Source organism: Ostrea edulis, chromosome 3, assembly GCF_947568905.1.
Source record: "Ostrea edulis chromosome 3, xbOstEdul1.1, whole genome shotgun sequence".
In the NCBI taxonomy this organism is placed as follows: domain Eukaryota; kingdom Metazoa; phylum Mollusca; class Bivalvia; order Ostreida; family Ostreidae; genus Ostrea; species Ostrea edulis.
This window is the reverse complement of record NC_079166.1, coordinates 61,035,812-61,052,825: the sequence shown is the minus strand read 5'-3', so window position 1 is coordinate 61,052,825 and position 17,014 is coordinate 61,035,812. Positions and strand designations below refer to the sequence as shown.

At 36.4% G+C, this 17,014-nt stretch overlaps 1 protein-coding gene and 1 long non-coding RNA gene across 2 annotated transcripts; both read right to left on the bottom strand.

The window, feature by feature from the left end:
• Positions 1–4,004: 4,004 nt before the first annotated feature.
• LOC130053605 (uncharacterized) lies at positions 4,005–5,314 on the bottom strand. Its single transcript, XM_056160964.1, has 2 exons — positions 5,233–5,314; positions 4,005–4,771 (listed from the first exon to the last, which is right to left on the bottom strand). The coding sequence occupies exons 1-2, from the start codon at positions 5,312–5,314 to the stop codon at positions 4,005–4,007; spliced, it is 849 nt and encodes a 282-aa protein (XP_056016939.1).
• Positions 5,315–6,282: 968 nt separating this feature from the next.
• LOC125674884 (uncharacterized) lies at positions 6,283–10,560 on the bottom strand. The gene is made up of 4 exons (XR_007370285.2): positions 10,507–10,560; positions 10,280–10,369; positions 9,643–9,870; positions 6,283–9,390 (listed from the first exon to the last, which is right to left on the bottom strand). It is a non-coding gene; the product is annotated as an uncharacterized LOC125674884 (long non-coding RNA).
• Positions 10,561–17,014: the final 6,454 nt, after the last annotated feature.

Below are 17,014 nucleotides of genomic sequence, written 5' to 3'. Positions count from 1 at the left end.
TGTGGTGCGTCACATAGGAGAGGTCTATCGTAGGTGACGTAATGAGGCCTCGACGGGGAGTTTGTGTTAGAGGTTGAGATTTAGCTCGGATTATTTCCCGCGATCTAGTCATTAGAGCTCGCAGTACTAGCCAGCACTTCGCGCTGGTTCGCTATAATATATGCAACGTATATGAAGAAGAGACTTGTAATCACTATGAAATAAAATAAAAATTATCATTTGACAAGAATTCAATCAGCAGATTTACACTTGACAGCGGTAGCAAATTACGACAAAATACGATGACATTTTCCCTGCGATACAACGTCGTGACGTATTTTTTTTTTTTATTATGACGTCATATAGTGTGTCTGTACAACATTGTGATTTTTCTCGGGAAGCTTTAACTACGCTGCGTCCGGTTCTAAATCTATAATATGTTTTACGGCGTTACCGTGTTTGAGGGCGAAGCAAAACATTTTTGACATTATTATTTATATCCAAAACAGGACAAAAACAACCCGAAGTTAGCATGCGGACGGAGCTGTGCATCCTAATTTTGGACATTTGATCCGCCTATATATTGAATGCGGGAAATATAACGCAATCGATGTAAACAGTACATTGTGACGTCATATTCAGCGTCGTTATTTAGCAAATTTACAAAATACATAGCGTTTGAACCACAACAAAAAACATGGCGTGGAGTGATTATATATGATTAGGAAAATAAGATTTACATGCTTTTACGGATTTTATGTAACATCTCAGAACGACGTGAACTAGGGTAGACGAGATTCAAAATGGAGGAATACATGTTCACGCGCTAATATTCGAATCGACGCCATTAGGTACCAAACTTTTCAAGTTCCATAAGTACTGTTTAATTTTTCATTATTTTCCTATATTTTCCTTTTAAACATGTATATACGTGTTACCTATAGGGAGAGCTCCGCTCTCACGGCCCTTTGGGCCGTGAGAGGGCTTCGCCCTCTAATAAATTCGCAACCATCACGTGATCATCGTCCCGCATATCCTTAAGTCTATTTTCAGTTTATGCTCTTGACGCCTGGTTTCACTTTCACTTAATGTATTCCGAGCACTCTCCTAATAACATACGATTTGGTAACGCCCATTTCATTTTTCGTCCAATCACTTTAATGACAGTAATTGTCAGTTACTAAATATTAGCGAGACAGCTGGTCTCTTTCCACTATTCCCTATTCTGGAATCCCGTATGTCTGTCGTGGATATTTCTCACATTATTTCTCCCTTGATTTCAGGTTTGAGTGGAATTTATAATTACAGTTAAATCATTTAATTTTACATGTTACACGCTTTTTCATTGGTTGAAAAATTATTGGAATATCGTATCCAACGAAAAAAAAAGAAAGACCGGAACTACTTTCGACTGGAATGTTGGGGATTCCTCTGGATACTTTGTATTTATAAATAGATTAGGGAATCCTGAAAAGAAAGACTTAACAGTTCTATCGATCTATATAAATTTATTAAACAAAAACAAACAAATATCAAATATAAGTAATATATAATTATGCAAAATGAAATAGACATGGCTATTTGAGGACATCCCCCCCCCCCCCCCAAAAAAAAAAATCAAACACACGCCTGCTTCTGCAATTCCGGGCTGAGAGTTAAATGTATTCAACCGGGGATGACAATAGTCCAGTTTGCACCTTGCCACAACTTCCTTCATGTCACAAACCTATTCTCTATAGAGAACTTGAGAGGCATACAGGAGTTTAAATCAGAACTCTGATTAGGTCAGCCTGCTTTTCTCTTAACTGGTCTCCTATTGTGACAGCTCCCAAGACCAGTTAACGTAAACCCGAGACATGGGACATGTTGAAAATGGATTAAAAGCAAGCAAGTGTTAATTTCCTTTTGGCATTACTGCTAAATGTTTGAAAACAAGTTCTCTACTCCGTAAATCCAGGCACATCTGAGTCGAAACGTCGGTCGAAGCATAAACTGTCACCGACTCCGGTATTTACACGTTTTCCAGAATCAAAATATGAATGCTTACGACGAGAAGTCGATGAAGCCTATGCCTCTCGACTTCTCTAAAGAGAATAGTCACAAACCCAAATACCAGATACACTGCACACTGCCTCAGAGATACTGCAATATCGTATCCCTTAACGACAATGGTTTCGAACTCCGGCATATGTTTATGAGTGGGCACCGAAACGAGGCTTCCGTACGATGTTACAACAGCTGTGACGCCTTAGAAATTCACTGATAAAACTCGAAAAACCTCTGTAACACTCACTTGTCCACCTGGAAGCCGTGACAACCCTCAAGAAAACCCTACCTGGCACAGTGGCACCCCACATCTTGATTATGCACGTGTCCCACGCTTTCCGTTAGAATCGACATCGAACTTTGCACTTAATTCCAGTTCCATTCAACAAAATTCTTGCAATTTTCTTTCAACAGGAGTATCTCTAACTCATCAGTCCGCAAGAAACCCGTTTCCTCAACAGTAAACAACAGTTCGTGGAAGTCGCCATTAACGGATTTAGTTTTGTTTTAAAGTTGTGTATTCACAAATTACTACGCCCATCTCGAAATAACATAGAGTGTAGTCCAAGAATAACTCGTTAATTCAACTCAATTCAAGTAATTTTTTATCATATAAACTCATTGTTTTAAAATATTAAATGATCAGGAATTAATTTATAATTTTTCGTTGGATGGAGGTATACCACGAAAAAAAAAAAGAGACGAAAAACTTCTGCATCATTCGCTACGCGCAATGATGAAGTTTTCCGTCTTTTTTTTTCGTGGTATACCTCCATCCAACGACAAAATAATAAATTCATTCCTTAAATCGTATACTGTATGCTTCAGACGTATTTACTATTTATCATTGTTGAACTGGTAATAAATGCGTAAAATCTTCTTAATGCAAGGTGAAGATAACGAACAGTGATCAATCTCATAACTCCTACAAGCAATACAAAATAGATAGTTGGGCAAACACGGACCCCTGGACACACCAAAGGTGGGATCAGGTGCCTAGGAGGAGTAAGCATCCCCTGTTGACCGGTCACACCCGCCGTGAGCCCTATATCCTGATCAGGTAAACGGAGTTATCCGCAGTCAAAAACAGTGTGCCAAGAACGGCTTAACAATCGGTATGAAACACGTCAGACAGTATTTGACCCAATGCGAGGTTGTATTGACGAACTAGATCGTTATAACGACCATAGAATTTGCGAAATGCTGACTTCAATCGAGACTGTTGAAATCCCTGTACCATCAACTTGTTTGTAAGTAGCTTACCTCGATTTAAAAACTGACTATACCCAGAACAGGCTCTTATATATCGAATCAGTTGAGATATATAAACACCATATGCAGGTGATAATGGAATATTGCTACATAAATGTGGGAAGTTGACGATGGAGAAGCTGAAATCATCCCGTTTCTCATACAGTTGAGTTGTTAGTTTGCCGTTAATGTCTACTTTCAATAAAATATCTAAGTATGAAGCAGAAATGGACGACTCTGTGGTGTCCTTTATTTCCAGCTCACATGGATATATCAAATCTTATTTTCCTTTTTTATTTAATTCAAAGTTTATGATGATATCGTATTTTGGTTACACAAAAAGTCACTCAAATAAATGAAATAACACAATGTGAAGTACCGACTTAACGAAAGCCATATCTGCTACAAATGAAAAGTACACTGTACTTAGTACATGTATGCTGGTTATCAGCTGTATTGAAAATGTCCGACGGTTGCAATATGGCTCGGTGATGTTCCAATTAATATTCATCCTTTTCAAATTACTGTTGCATATCTTTGTAAATATGCAGGATTTACCGGTTTCTTTACAAACTACCGTCCCTGTGCCAAAGTGGTCCCATGTCTGTACTTGTCAATAAATGGCGAATATCATCGATCAGTGGTACTTCATAAGTATGAAATAATATCAGATGATCAACTGTTGTTGTCTGTATTAAAAAAAATGAAACCTTAAAGTTTTGACTATTTTAAAGAATTACGCAACATTTTTCCATGTTCATCAGCTTTATAAGAGATTTGTCACGAGGAGATCGGCCTTCAAAAGCTGCTTTTCTGGCTCCAGTAATGGAGTCTACGTCAGAAAGATTTTTATTTTTCCTCTTTAACTCTTTGGCATCCTCACAGATTATTTTGAACGCCTCTGTATATGCTTCGTGTTGATAAAAAGGAAGACTTTGATTCTTGGAAACAAGGATTTCTACCATTTCTTCGAACGTCTTAACTAAATCCTTCCTTATTTCTTGTTGATTTCCAAAACTAAGGACCCGATCTCCACATTTTCTACGTAGCTCTGAAATTTCTTTCGAATCACGTATCAATCCTTCACATTCATCAGGCTCAACACGAGTGAAAGCAATGATCGAATAAGTATACGCTTGATCTCCTAGTAGTTTTTCATATTCCTTGAACATATTTACATCGGACTGCTCAATTCTCTGTCCTGCAGAAATTACGAAGAGAATGACGTGGAATCCAGGCGATGTGACATATAAACATCTTTTTAAATGATTCATGAAATTTTCGCGATCCTCAAGCAAGCCATTGGCTCCTGGGGTATCACAAACAATAAATCGTCTATTATTCCTGATGACGTCTTCTACGCAACACTCCTGTGTGACACTGCAGAAACTTTGTTTACTTTTAAAAACTTTTTGACCCAGTATAGCGTTCCCGATAGCACTTTTGCCAGCTCCAACCTTTCCTATAATTATGATTCTTCGCTCTTGATTATCACCTATCAAAATTGAGAAACCAAAATCAAATTTTTGAAGAAGAAAAAATATCGGCTATTGTAATAATCAGCAATAAATTGATATAGTATGCAATCTACCCAAAGGGTATTTATAACTATATCATAGATACTATAGGATATGAACATAAAGGGATTAAACAATATGAAAGGTGAAGCTAACGAACAGTGATCGATTTCATAACTCCTACATGTATAAGCAATACCAAATAGAGAGTTGGGCAAACACGGACCCCTGGGCACACCATATTAAGGATGAATTAACGTTAAAGTTAATATAACGTTAAATTCATGTTAACGTTAAGTTAATGTGAACTTAACGTTAAGTTAACGTTAACGTAGTTTACGTTAATTTCATAATTTGATATCATTGTTCGTTATCTTCGCCTTTCATAGACCATAATACTTTAAATGTGTAAAAATTAGCACAATGCATATTCGTGTACCAAAGCTATCAGCATATTTACTATGCGTATGGAAGCCGCACGACCCAGTTTGACGCTGATAAAATTGCTGTTTTTGTAACATCGCGCTTTATTTGTCGATGTAGTCTTACTATAGTTTGCATGTGGTCATCTGATAAGAGTCTCGGCAGCCATTTTGTAAAGACAAGACTCATATCGAAGTCTTCAGTGAGGATATTTTAACACTGAAGATTTACTAACTCCACACATGGACGCGACTTCCCTTAACGTAAGACGCTCGTCTGTCGTGATAATGTCATAAACATGTAATTTTGTGCTATCTTTACATAGCAGAAGTCTTCCAGACCTATAAGTATCAAATTCCTTCCAAAAAACGTTTATGCCACTCATATACCAATGATCTTGACACTGTTCGATATTTTTCATTATTTTTTGGTCTCTATCGGCAAAGTAAACACAGAATTCAATAACGTCGTTTTTCCTGCATTTTTTGAAACATTTTCTTACAGTGTTTTCTTTCAAAATCCTTTAATTGTGACATAACTGATACTATCAACGTATAAAAATGACGTAATCAATTTAATCTACGTCACAATTATTTTTTTTGTTCCGACATGTGTTATAAAATCTGTAACCATTTACAAAGAAACTCTTTAACGAAGTTTGTACCATTTTATTTATCTTCTGGGAGTCTTTAAGATGGCGATTCTTTCATTCGAGATTATCAAAATGATTAAAAACCACTTTATTTGGAATTAAAATTGTACAACAAACATTTTGGTATACGAAATATTTATCTTCACCCAATAAAAATAACAAAAACGTAATTGTCCACGAACATTTTGGACAACTCTCGTAGAAGCTCGATTGACGTTAATTTAACGTTGATTTTTTAAATTATGAAATTCATGCATTTGAAGTACATGTAAAGGGCAACGTACATTCCCTCCTCGTTGAAAATGCAATTTTACGTATTTCCATCTGTTATAATGCACTGCATAAATCCACCAACTATTAAGACAAAAAATGAGAACAAGCAAATAAATTATGATGATTTAATCAATTATTTGTAATACTCTATTTCAGAAGAACTTTGTTCATCCTTTTCCTTTGATTCTGAAAAAGACAAAAATAATGAAAGGTGAAGATAAGGAACAGTGATCAATCTCGTAACTCCTATAAGCAATGCATAATAGAGAGTTGGGCAAACACAGACCCTGGACATACCTGAGGTGGGATCAGATACCTAGGAGGAGTAAGCATCCCCTGTTGACCGGTCACACCCGCCGTGAGCCCTATATCCTGATCAGGTAAACGGAGTTATCCGTAGTCAAAATCAGTGTGTCAAGAACAGCATAACAGTCAGTATGATGCAAAAAACAAGGACTGTTATGCTGAAGTACGAGTTTGAAAGTGAATATATACCCCTCTATATTAAAAAAAAAAACCCAACAATTATATAACACACTCCTCTTTGACCCATTGTAAATTGTAGGAAAATATTATTATTCCTGGTTCAGAACAGTGTGAACATCATCAAATTAAATGATGTTGAAATATTTTTCTAAATTTCAAAGCTATCCGACAAGTCATACAGGAGTAAATGTGTTCACATTAACAAGTTATTTTAAACCATCTGTCCCTCTTAGATCCACTATCTGTCCATCTCAGATCCAATAGATAACTTTGAGGCAAATAATTGGATCCTCATTTCCTGACAATATGCATACATGTATCTACAAATAACAATGAAGTATTGAACAAAGTTTCAAGCATATAAGTTAAGCAATATAGGAGGGGAAGTGTTCACAAACTATTATACACCCTCCATCCCTCTTAGATTCACTATACCTTTTAAGAAAATAATTGTATCTTCATGTCCTGACAGTATGTACATCTACCAATGACAATGAAACATTGTACACAGTTTCCAAGGTTCTCCACTAGGCCATTTAGGAGAGACAATCACAACATTTTTGTGACAGACAGACGAACAGACTGACAGAATGTACAAAAACAACGTATCTCTCTGGAATAAGACCTAGTTAGCAACATGAATTTCAATGTGAAACACTATCCACTTTATTTGAATTTAAAATCAACAACACATTGACAATGATATAATCTATAATTTTCATTGGGAGAGAGAGAAAATAAATACGAGTTACGATTTACCATATTTGTCAGAATATTCACATGTGACCTTAATATAACTTGAGCATCAATTGTGTCATACAGTTTTATATTATAAAATCACATTCGCACCCAACACAAAAATGAATTCAATCACCTACATGAATATGGAATATATTTGGTTGGAAAAACTAACAATTAGATTAACAAATCATTGCTAGAAATTTGTAATGATTTTTAAATCATTTTATGAGTTAAAATTATGTACAATGCCCTAAAGCTTATCAACATATGCCAAAATTGGTCACATTGACTTTTAGCAGTCATACACTGACTGGCCTATCTGTTTACCAGGTATGAAGTTTATACCAGGTGAAATTTAAAATCTGACCAAAGTTAAAGTTGAGGATACGCAAAATAGTTCTGGAGACGAATAAAAATGTAAATCACTGACAGATAATTGGTTCTTGAGAAGATTTTAAAATATTTATTCCATGTATTCTTTATTACAATTTTTGATGTGGAAACCATGAGATGAAAGGTGAAGATAAGGAACAGTGATCAATCTCATAACTCCTATAAGCAATGCAGAATAGAGAGTTGGGCAAACACGGATCCCTAGACACACCAGAGATGGGATCAGGTGTCTAGGAGGAGTAAGCATCCCTAGTCGACCGGTCACACCCGTCGTGAGTCCTATATCCTGATCAGGTAAACGGAGTTATCCGTAGTCAAAATCAGTGTGTCAAGAACGGCCTAACAATCGCTATGAAACACGTCAGACAGCATTTGACCCAATGCTAGGTTGTATTGACAAACTAGATCGTTATAACGACCATGGAATTTGTGAAATGCTGACTTCTGTCGAGACTGTTAAAACCCCTGTACCATCAACTTGTTTGTAAGTAGCTTGCCTCGATTTAAAAACTGACTATTCGCAGAACAAGCTCTTGCGTATCAAATCAGTTGAGAGATAGAAACACCATATGCAGGTGATAATGGAATATTGCTACATAAATATGGGAAGTTGACGATGGAGAAGCTGAAATCATCCCGTTTGTCATACAGTTGAGTTGTCAGTTTCCCGTTAATGTCTACTTTCAATAAAATATCTAAGTATGAAGCAGAAATGGACGACTCTGTGGTGTCTTTTATTTCGAGCTCACAGGGATATATCGAATCGACATATGAATGAAAATTATTACGTCGTCGATATATCTAAATGTCGAATTGAAGGCCAGAGCAAGAGATTTGTTCTTCTCATGTATAAGTTTTTGAATAAATTTTGCTTCATATGAATATAGAAACATGTCAGCTAACAAAGGAACACAATTCGTGCCCAACGGAATTCCAACAGATTGTTGGAAGACCTGATCACCAAAGACCACGAATATATTGTCAATGAGGAATTCTAGCATATTTTTTATTTCAACGTCAGAGATATGTTTTGTCATGTTCTATCAAGGTGATTAAGATGATTTACATTCCTCATTATTCATCATAAATGCATAGCTGTGACAAAAACATTTTCAAAGTGACCTTGGTATAGTATCATGATTTATAAATAGGTCACAAACTATTCATAAGTTATGATTAGTAGCGGATCCCAAGGGAGGGGAGAGGTTTCTGCGATTAGAGGCCCCCTTTCGTCAGAAAATTTAGCTCAAAAGGTAAAAATAATGCATTTTGAGGGTAGATCCTCCACCTTAGAATACCAAAATTAATGGTAGAACCCCTTTCAAAAATTCCTTGATTCGCCTCTGATGATGGCACTGTGCGAGGATCGTGACCTACCATAAATTCATCAGCAACTTGGTGTCAAGTATGAGCATCGAAAGATGCTTTGTTACAAAATTGTGAACTGGATAAAGTTGCAAAATCTATTTTTAAAAATATGTCAATAATTTGAAAAGGTAGCAGACAAACATGACAAAATTCTTTCGGAAAAGCTCTGGTGAGCTGAAACCACACCTGTAATAGTATACACTGTATTAATATTTACCCATTTTCATGGATTCTTTTCCTCTTGGTTGTAGACAGGTTTCTCTGAAATAAAGTTCATTTACTTTTGTAGATATATACAGATTATATATATATATATATATATATATATATATATATATATATATATATATATCACACACCAATTTCTAAAATGAAACTGTGTGGAGCTTTGCACATTAAACAACAATTGTTTGTAAATTACATACGTGCCCCATTCCTCTTATATATGAGATGACCTTTAACATTTTGAGCTGAATATTAATATTTAAAAGATTGAGAGTTACAATAACTAACCTGGATATGGAGTTTGTCTGTTTAATGACTATAAGACACAAGGATTCTCTACTTGCATGGTAGAAAGCCCTGTGACCTTTTCACTTGAAATACATGTACCAAGATAATGCATTGTTGTTAATTATCTCCCTTGGAAGCTGGGTGACACTTCATTTGTCATTTTGAATATACGTGTATCTCTTTTACTGAATGGCGCTTTGGGCTAAATTTGAAATTGATCCAGTGATTCTGGAGAAGAAAACAAAATTGTGAAAAGTTTACAATCTATAAGAAAAACAATTGCCAAGTGTTCATTTGATCTTTCATCTCAGGCGAGTTAAAAATTGCGGGTTAGTTATAACTAAAACTGTTCAGAATTAAACAAATGGATACAGCATTTCCAGTAACAGGTATACCTCTCCTAAACCTTCTCAGAGAGAGAGAGAGAGGGGGGGGGGGGCAATCTAACACAAAATGAGCCAGTCCATAAAAGTTGAAGAAATATATAACGTATCATATATATATATATATATATATATATATATATATATATATATATATCTTTATATGGTGAATAAAACGTATTTTCAAAGACTTTGCATAGGCCCTTCGTGGCCGAGTGATTAGAGCATCGCGCTCACATCACACGGCCTCTCACCTCGGGTTGGCGCGGGTTGAATCCTGCTCGCGTTGGTGTGTCTGGGCTCTCTCTTCTACCAATAAAAAAAAACTGGGCGCCACCAGATAACTGAAAAATTGTTGAGTGTGGGGAAAACATCAAAACAATCAATCAAAGGCTTTGCAGTAAACTGAAGAAGATTACATACCTGTAAACTACAGGTATACACATTCAAGTAGATTGACAAACCTTGGTAATTAACAAACCTTGATAATTTGATCAGCGACACATCCTTTAAGCCCGGCGATCATTTATGTATACCAGAACACTGGTTGTGAACTCTCATTATCGTCTGACATTTGCTCAGTTTGAAAATAGTCTATAGTCTGAAATATAATGTAACCTTCGCATTTAAACGAGCTTGAAATAACAAAACAATGAATGGAATTGACGCTGAATAACAGAAACTGGGTTACATTATTTAATCTTACCGAGCACCCATGCATAGATCTACTTAACTTTCACTGTCTTCCAGACGTCAAACGGTGTTGTTGAGGGTGACGTCACTGTCTTGTAAGTTCTCGGAATCTAACTCGAGTATTTATTTTACAGCTAAATACTCCGTGAACTTTAATTTATTGAAAGTAGTATATATGTTTTTGTGAATAACAAATGTTAGAAATTGATAAGTTTATTTTATATATTATAGTATCATAAGTTTCTTACTCTTAGGCTAGCATGAGTATTTCAAAAATGCATCAGGCATTTTTTTTATTCAAGTGCCAATGAAGAAAACAATTAACATTTTATACACACGAGTACACACAATTCAAATAAATATTTACTCAGCATAAATCCATCGCAAAAACTTCAAAGAGAGAAACCGCCGCGGTGGCCGAGAGGTTAGAGCGTTCGCTCCGCATGTGGAAGGCCGAGGTTCGAATCCCGGCCGCGACAGACCTAAGTCGTTAAAAAACAGGTAGTGACAGTTCCATCACCAAACGCTCGGCATCAGGTGTGGACGTCACGCGTCCTCGGAGATGACATTTAAAACGAATGGGTCATTCGTTTGGCAATTTAAAACGTGTCACAATAGGTGTGGCACGCTAAAGACCTCTCACTGCTCAATGACCGTAAGAGTCGAGCATAGGCCTAAATTTGAAGTCCTTCACCGATCTTGGTGACGTCTCCATATTAAGTGAAAAATTCTCGAGCGAGACCCTAAGCAAGATACAATCAATCAATACGCAAGGTCGTAAATACCGAGTTAGCGGAACTCTCTTGTAAAGAAGTCCGGAAAAGCGTGTCGATCTTGGGCATTTTTTGTTTATTCAAACATGGCATCGGAAGACGATTTAACCTGTGCTTTCCACAATTAAAAGTATTTTTAAATGAAAGGTGTGTAAAAACGTCTGCATACAGGAAAAATGAACTCCTGAATTTAGCTCGTGAAGCTATATGTTTTGACGCAAGCTCTTATCAGCTTTGGGAATTTCCTGGCTGACAGCAGTGGGAAAAATCCACCACATTTTCATTAAAATCTATCATTTGTGGATATTTCTGGGTATTATGTTTCTTTCTTGAATCATTACTACAATCTACTGCAATGCAATGATAGTGCACCATTGTTAAAATCAGGTGACTCAATCACGATAAAAGTTGCAGAACTGGTATTATTTACCAACATGCCCAAATTCTCGCATACTCTGGGTCTCGCGAGGCTTTGAAAGGGGGAAAGTAAAATTTAAAACCAAGACGGAAAAAGTAGTCGCGATCTTGCGTATTAAAGAGGGGAAAACTGGCATAATTAATGCATATACATGAATTTGATAACGTGTGAATTCTTCACATATGTACAGTGTACATTATGATGTAATATATATCTCTACACTATGTTCATAAACTCTTTCAGATTTATCAAATTTTTCATTTCATTCATTAACATGTAACTCAAATTTAGAATTTCTAGAATGTTCGATGTTTTTATAATGATACAGTGTAATCTTTTAAAACACTTTCACAATATAATTCATCAGTAATACAATCCATTTAATTCAATCAAATAAAAGCTTCGTAAAAAGTTTTCTGATTTTTAATGTTGATCTACAGCGTCATGCCAAAAGTATTCGCGGAAAATGGCCGTCGCAGTGCGAGAGTTGTTGCCCTTCACTTAGAAAAACTGAACGTTATCAAGTCAATACGTAATAAAATTTAACTTTGAGACAATCCCTGAAATCAGTAAACATTCCCGGATGAGTCACGTATGAAAAATCGTCTGCAGGTGTAGCCTGTGCTGTCGAATTGTAATGTAAACAAAGATGGGTCGGAAGTCAAAAGAATTGTTACCGGACAAGAAAGAAGTGATTGTGAAATTAAGAAAAATGATGGATTTAAGATCAGTGAGATTTCGAGGATGCTAGGGGTGTCTGAGTCTACTTGCAGATCAATTTTGAAGACTTTCCAAGAACGGGGTAGCTTGTTGAAGGCAAAACGAACGGGTCGTCCGAAAACGTTGTCCCGTCGTGGGGAAACGAGGTTGTTGCGGTTGGTGAAACGGAGCAGAGGGAAAGTGTTGAAGGATGTCACAACTGAATTCCATGATTTAATTAATGTCAGTAAGCGGACTGTGCAGCGGATATTACATAAAAATAAGATATATCGGAGAGTAGTCAGGAAACGCATGGTTGTGAAAGAGGTCAACAGAAAAGAGACTTGCATGGTGTTTGCAAAAGCGGAGATTGACTGTAAACGAATATTGGCGAAACATTTATCTTCAGTGACGAGTCACAAGTTGTTATTGGTCAGAATAATAGAGTCTACGTGTGGCAATCCGCTCATGAGAGCTTACAAACCGGAGTGCATGTTTGCCGAATGCAAGCCCAAGGTTTCGTTAATGATCTGGGGATGTTTTACCTGGTATGGTCCTGGTACCCTGTGTTGGGTAAACGGCAATATAAATGCCGATGAATATATTTCTATATTAGATGACCAACTTTGGCCTGTAATTGCTCGTCATTTTCCCGACAATTCCTACACCTTCCAGCATCGCGCCCGTGTTGTCGATAGATACAAGCACGAAAACAACATCCGTGGAATGATTTGGCCAGCCCAATCACCAGACATAAACATTATTGAAAACTGTTGGCATCGGGTAAATAGAGATTTACAAAATCTGACCCAGCTCAGCTGTTCGAACCTATTATTGTTATTTGGCAGAACTTATCCATGGAGTACATTAGGAACCTTTACCAGTCCGTACCACGAAGAATCATTGCATGTATTCAATCTAAGGGACATATTACAAAATACTAAAGGTATGTGTACTTCATTACTTAGTCCAAAACGGCGAGTTTGTAATGCGAAGCGAGATAACTCTCATTTGACGTCGGCCATTTTTCCGCGAATACTTTTGGCACGACGCTGTAAGTGTGAAATATGGGTCTTGTTTTATGTGACTTTTCTCAAAATGAATCTTTCCTTACCCTACATGGAATTTTAAGGTGGATTGATGACAAATAGTTTACGTTAAATTCACGTTTGTTAATTTCAACGTTAATTTAATGTTATTTCATTAACGTTGAATTAACGTTAATTCTTTAATTTTGCATTCTTTTCATGATTTACATATTATATCAAATTGTAACGTTTAGATTAACGTCAATTCAACTTTAAAACAATGTTAACTTAACATTAATTTAACGTTATGTACAATTTGCTGTGTGTATATTCAAAATTCCGATATTATCTTCATACAAGGTTTATTCATACATATATTGTAAAATAAAGCAAGCAACAATTAAGGCAGAAAGAAATACGAAATGTTCTACTGTTGTCGTGTAATTTGTGCCTGATCAAACCGATGACGTCATAACTATATGACACTATACTTAGAATGACACATAACCGAATTTAGGTTGATTGGATATTTTTTAACGTCCCTCTTGATAATGTTTCACTCAGATGGAGGCGTAATCATTGCCGGTGAAGGATTGCACAATTTAGGCCTATGGTCCGCGCTTACGGCTTTTGAGCAGGGAGGAATCTTTATTGTACCACGCCTGCTCTGACACGGGACCTCGGTTTATGTGGTCTCACGATCACATCAGAAGGACCGCCCCTATTTAGTAGCCTCTTACGACAAGCAAGTGATACTGAGGACCTATTCTAACCCGGATTCCCACACGGAAAGCCGTATTTAGAGTATTTAAAACATATGCCATGAAAATTGAATCCGAAACACTGAGAATTTCTTGATAGAATATGTTGATTTCATTCATTGTCAATTTTGTTTAACGGGAAAGAGATTACGTTTAAAATGTCGATCAGATTTGCCTCTGTCACACTGAAATATAACTACAAATGTATAACTCTACATCGCTCATTTCCTATTAAGGTGCATTCGTAATATATGGGGCACCACGGAGTTGTCCACTTCTGCTTCATACTTACATGTAGATATTTTATTGAAAGTAGATGTTGGTGTCAAAATGGCAGCTCAGCTTTATGACAATGAGATGACTTCAGCTTCTCCGTCGTTAACTTTCCATATTTATGTAGCAATATTCCATTGTCACCTGGTTATGGTGTGTGTGTATATATCTCAATTAGTTCGATACGCAAGAGCGTGAACAGTTTTAAAGTCGAGGCAGGATAATGACAAACAAGTTGATGGTGAAGGGGTTTCAAAGTCTCGTTTAAAGTCAGCATTTCGCAAATTCTATGATCGTTATGACAATCTAGTTTGTCAATACAAACTATCACTGGGTCAAATGCTGTCTGATGTGTTTCATAGCGATTGTTAGGCCGTAATTGACACACTGATTTTGATTACGGATAATTCCGTTTACCTGATCACGATAAAGGGCTCACAGCGGGTGTGACCGGTGGATAGGGGATGCTTACTACTCCTAGGCATCTAATCCCACCTCTGGTATATCCAGGGATCCATGTTTACCCAACTCTCTATTTTGTATTGCTTATAGGAGTTTTGAGATTGATCACTGTTTGTTATCTTCATCTTTCAAGGGTTAGTGCGAGTTAAAGAATCAATAACCCTTGACTTGCGAAGATGCCTCCTTTTATAAGAAATTTTAAAGATTGTGTAATGTACATACGCATAATACATAAATAAAGTGTGATTTGCCGTAACGTACGCGCGTTGTAATAAAGAGCAATACAAAGTAAGAGTACATGTAATATCTGTAATTCTTTCATCATATCTGGTTTACTAAACACAGAAGGATACAGGATTCACATTTCTGTTTTAATGTGTGTGATACGAGACGTCAATTTTAAATGGCAGAAATGCTATGAATGGATTAATTCAAAGATTGTCTTTAGCAAATGCAACGCAACTAATCGGAACAAATTTCGAACTTGATCTGTAACTTGTGATAATAATGTAACGCACCAAATATCAAATGAATATCTGCAAGCATGACGAGAAAAAAATGATTTGCCAGACTGACTGACAGACGAGTACAAATCTTAAAGTCCCTTTCAACTCCGCAGGTAGGTGACTAAAATATCAAATTGAAACCCTTAAAATGCTATGAGCAAAACATGCAAAATATGATATTTTCATAAAATGTATTTGCCATGTACGTGTTTGTAGGTTCTGTGTTTGTCATGCTTTTGTATTCTTTATGAGATTGGTCACTGTTCGTTATCTTTTCTTAATCATTCTATCAAAGTTAAACAAAAGTTTAGTTTTAAAAGGCAGTTTTTTAAAGTCGTTCTTGCAAGATGGACATTTGTACCTAATGCATGTACATCTTATGTAAATCAAGGAAACAGGAATGAAATGAAATAAAATAAACCATGCAAGAGTGTTTAGCCTACGGTGTAAATAATTGATTGAACAGACTGAAAGGTATCGTAAGGATATCTACATTTTAGACAATGTGACATGATGATAATGATTGCTAATTCTTAAAAAACAAATGAAAATGTGACCAAAAAATCTCGCAATCCTACCTGTCGCCATTTTGAGGTTTTTACACAACAAAAAAATAACGGTTGAGTGACATCATGATTATGAACTAAATTTAGGCCTGTATAGCAACGGTATAAACATTTTGATGTGCGTGAAATTGGCCTTTGAATACCATCTTAAATTTGGATACACGCCATGGCAAAAGAAGGTAATATCCCGTATTTATAATTTCGTTTCGTGTCTATCTGTTCAATAAATAATTATGATAATTAGAAATTATATATGTTCCCAGGTACATTGTATCTGAGTTCTCTCTTCCACCAATAAAAAACTGGGCGCCACCATATAACTGAAAAATGGTTGAGTGTGGCGGAAAACATTAAAACAATATATCTTTTAGATTTGACTTATGATATGAGATAAATATCTATGGCGGTTACAGTAGTTTATAGAGACCGTTTTATAATGTATCTAAATATATGTAGCTGTAAACATGAAACGTCGCTAATTCGTGAGATTTCTCCGTTGCAATGTATCCTTTTCTTTCCTAAAGTGGTTAGAGCATCGCGCTCAAAAATCACACGGCCTCTCACCTCTATCGGCGCGGGTTTGAATCCCGCTCGCACCGGTAAGTGAGAAAGTTTCCCAGTTTACTTTCGGAAGATCGGTGGTCTCTTCCCAGGTACATTGTATCTGGGTTCTCTCTTCCACCAATAAAAACTGGGCGCCACCAGATAACTGAAAAATTGTTGAGTGTGGCGGAAAATTTACTCCGAAGATAGGTAATTAATCTGAGCAACGATTAGCTGCAGAAATGTAGCACTCTAGAAAATTTGGGA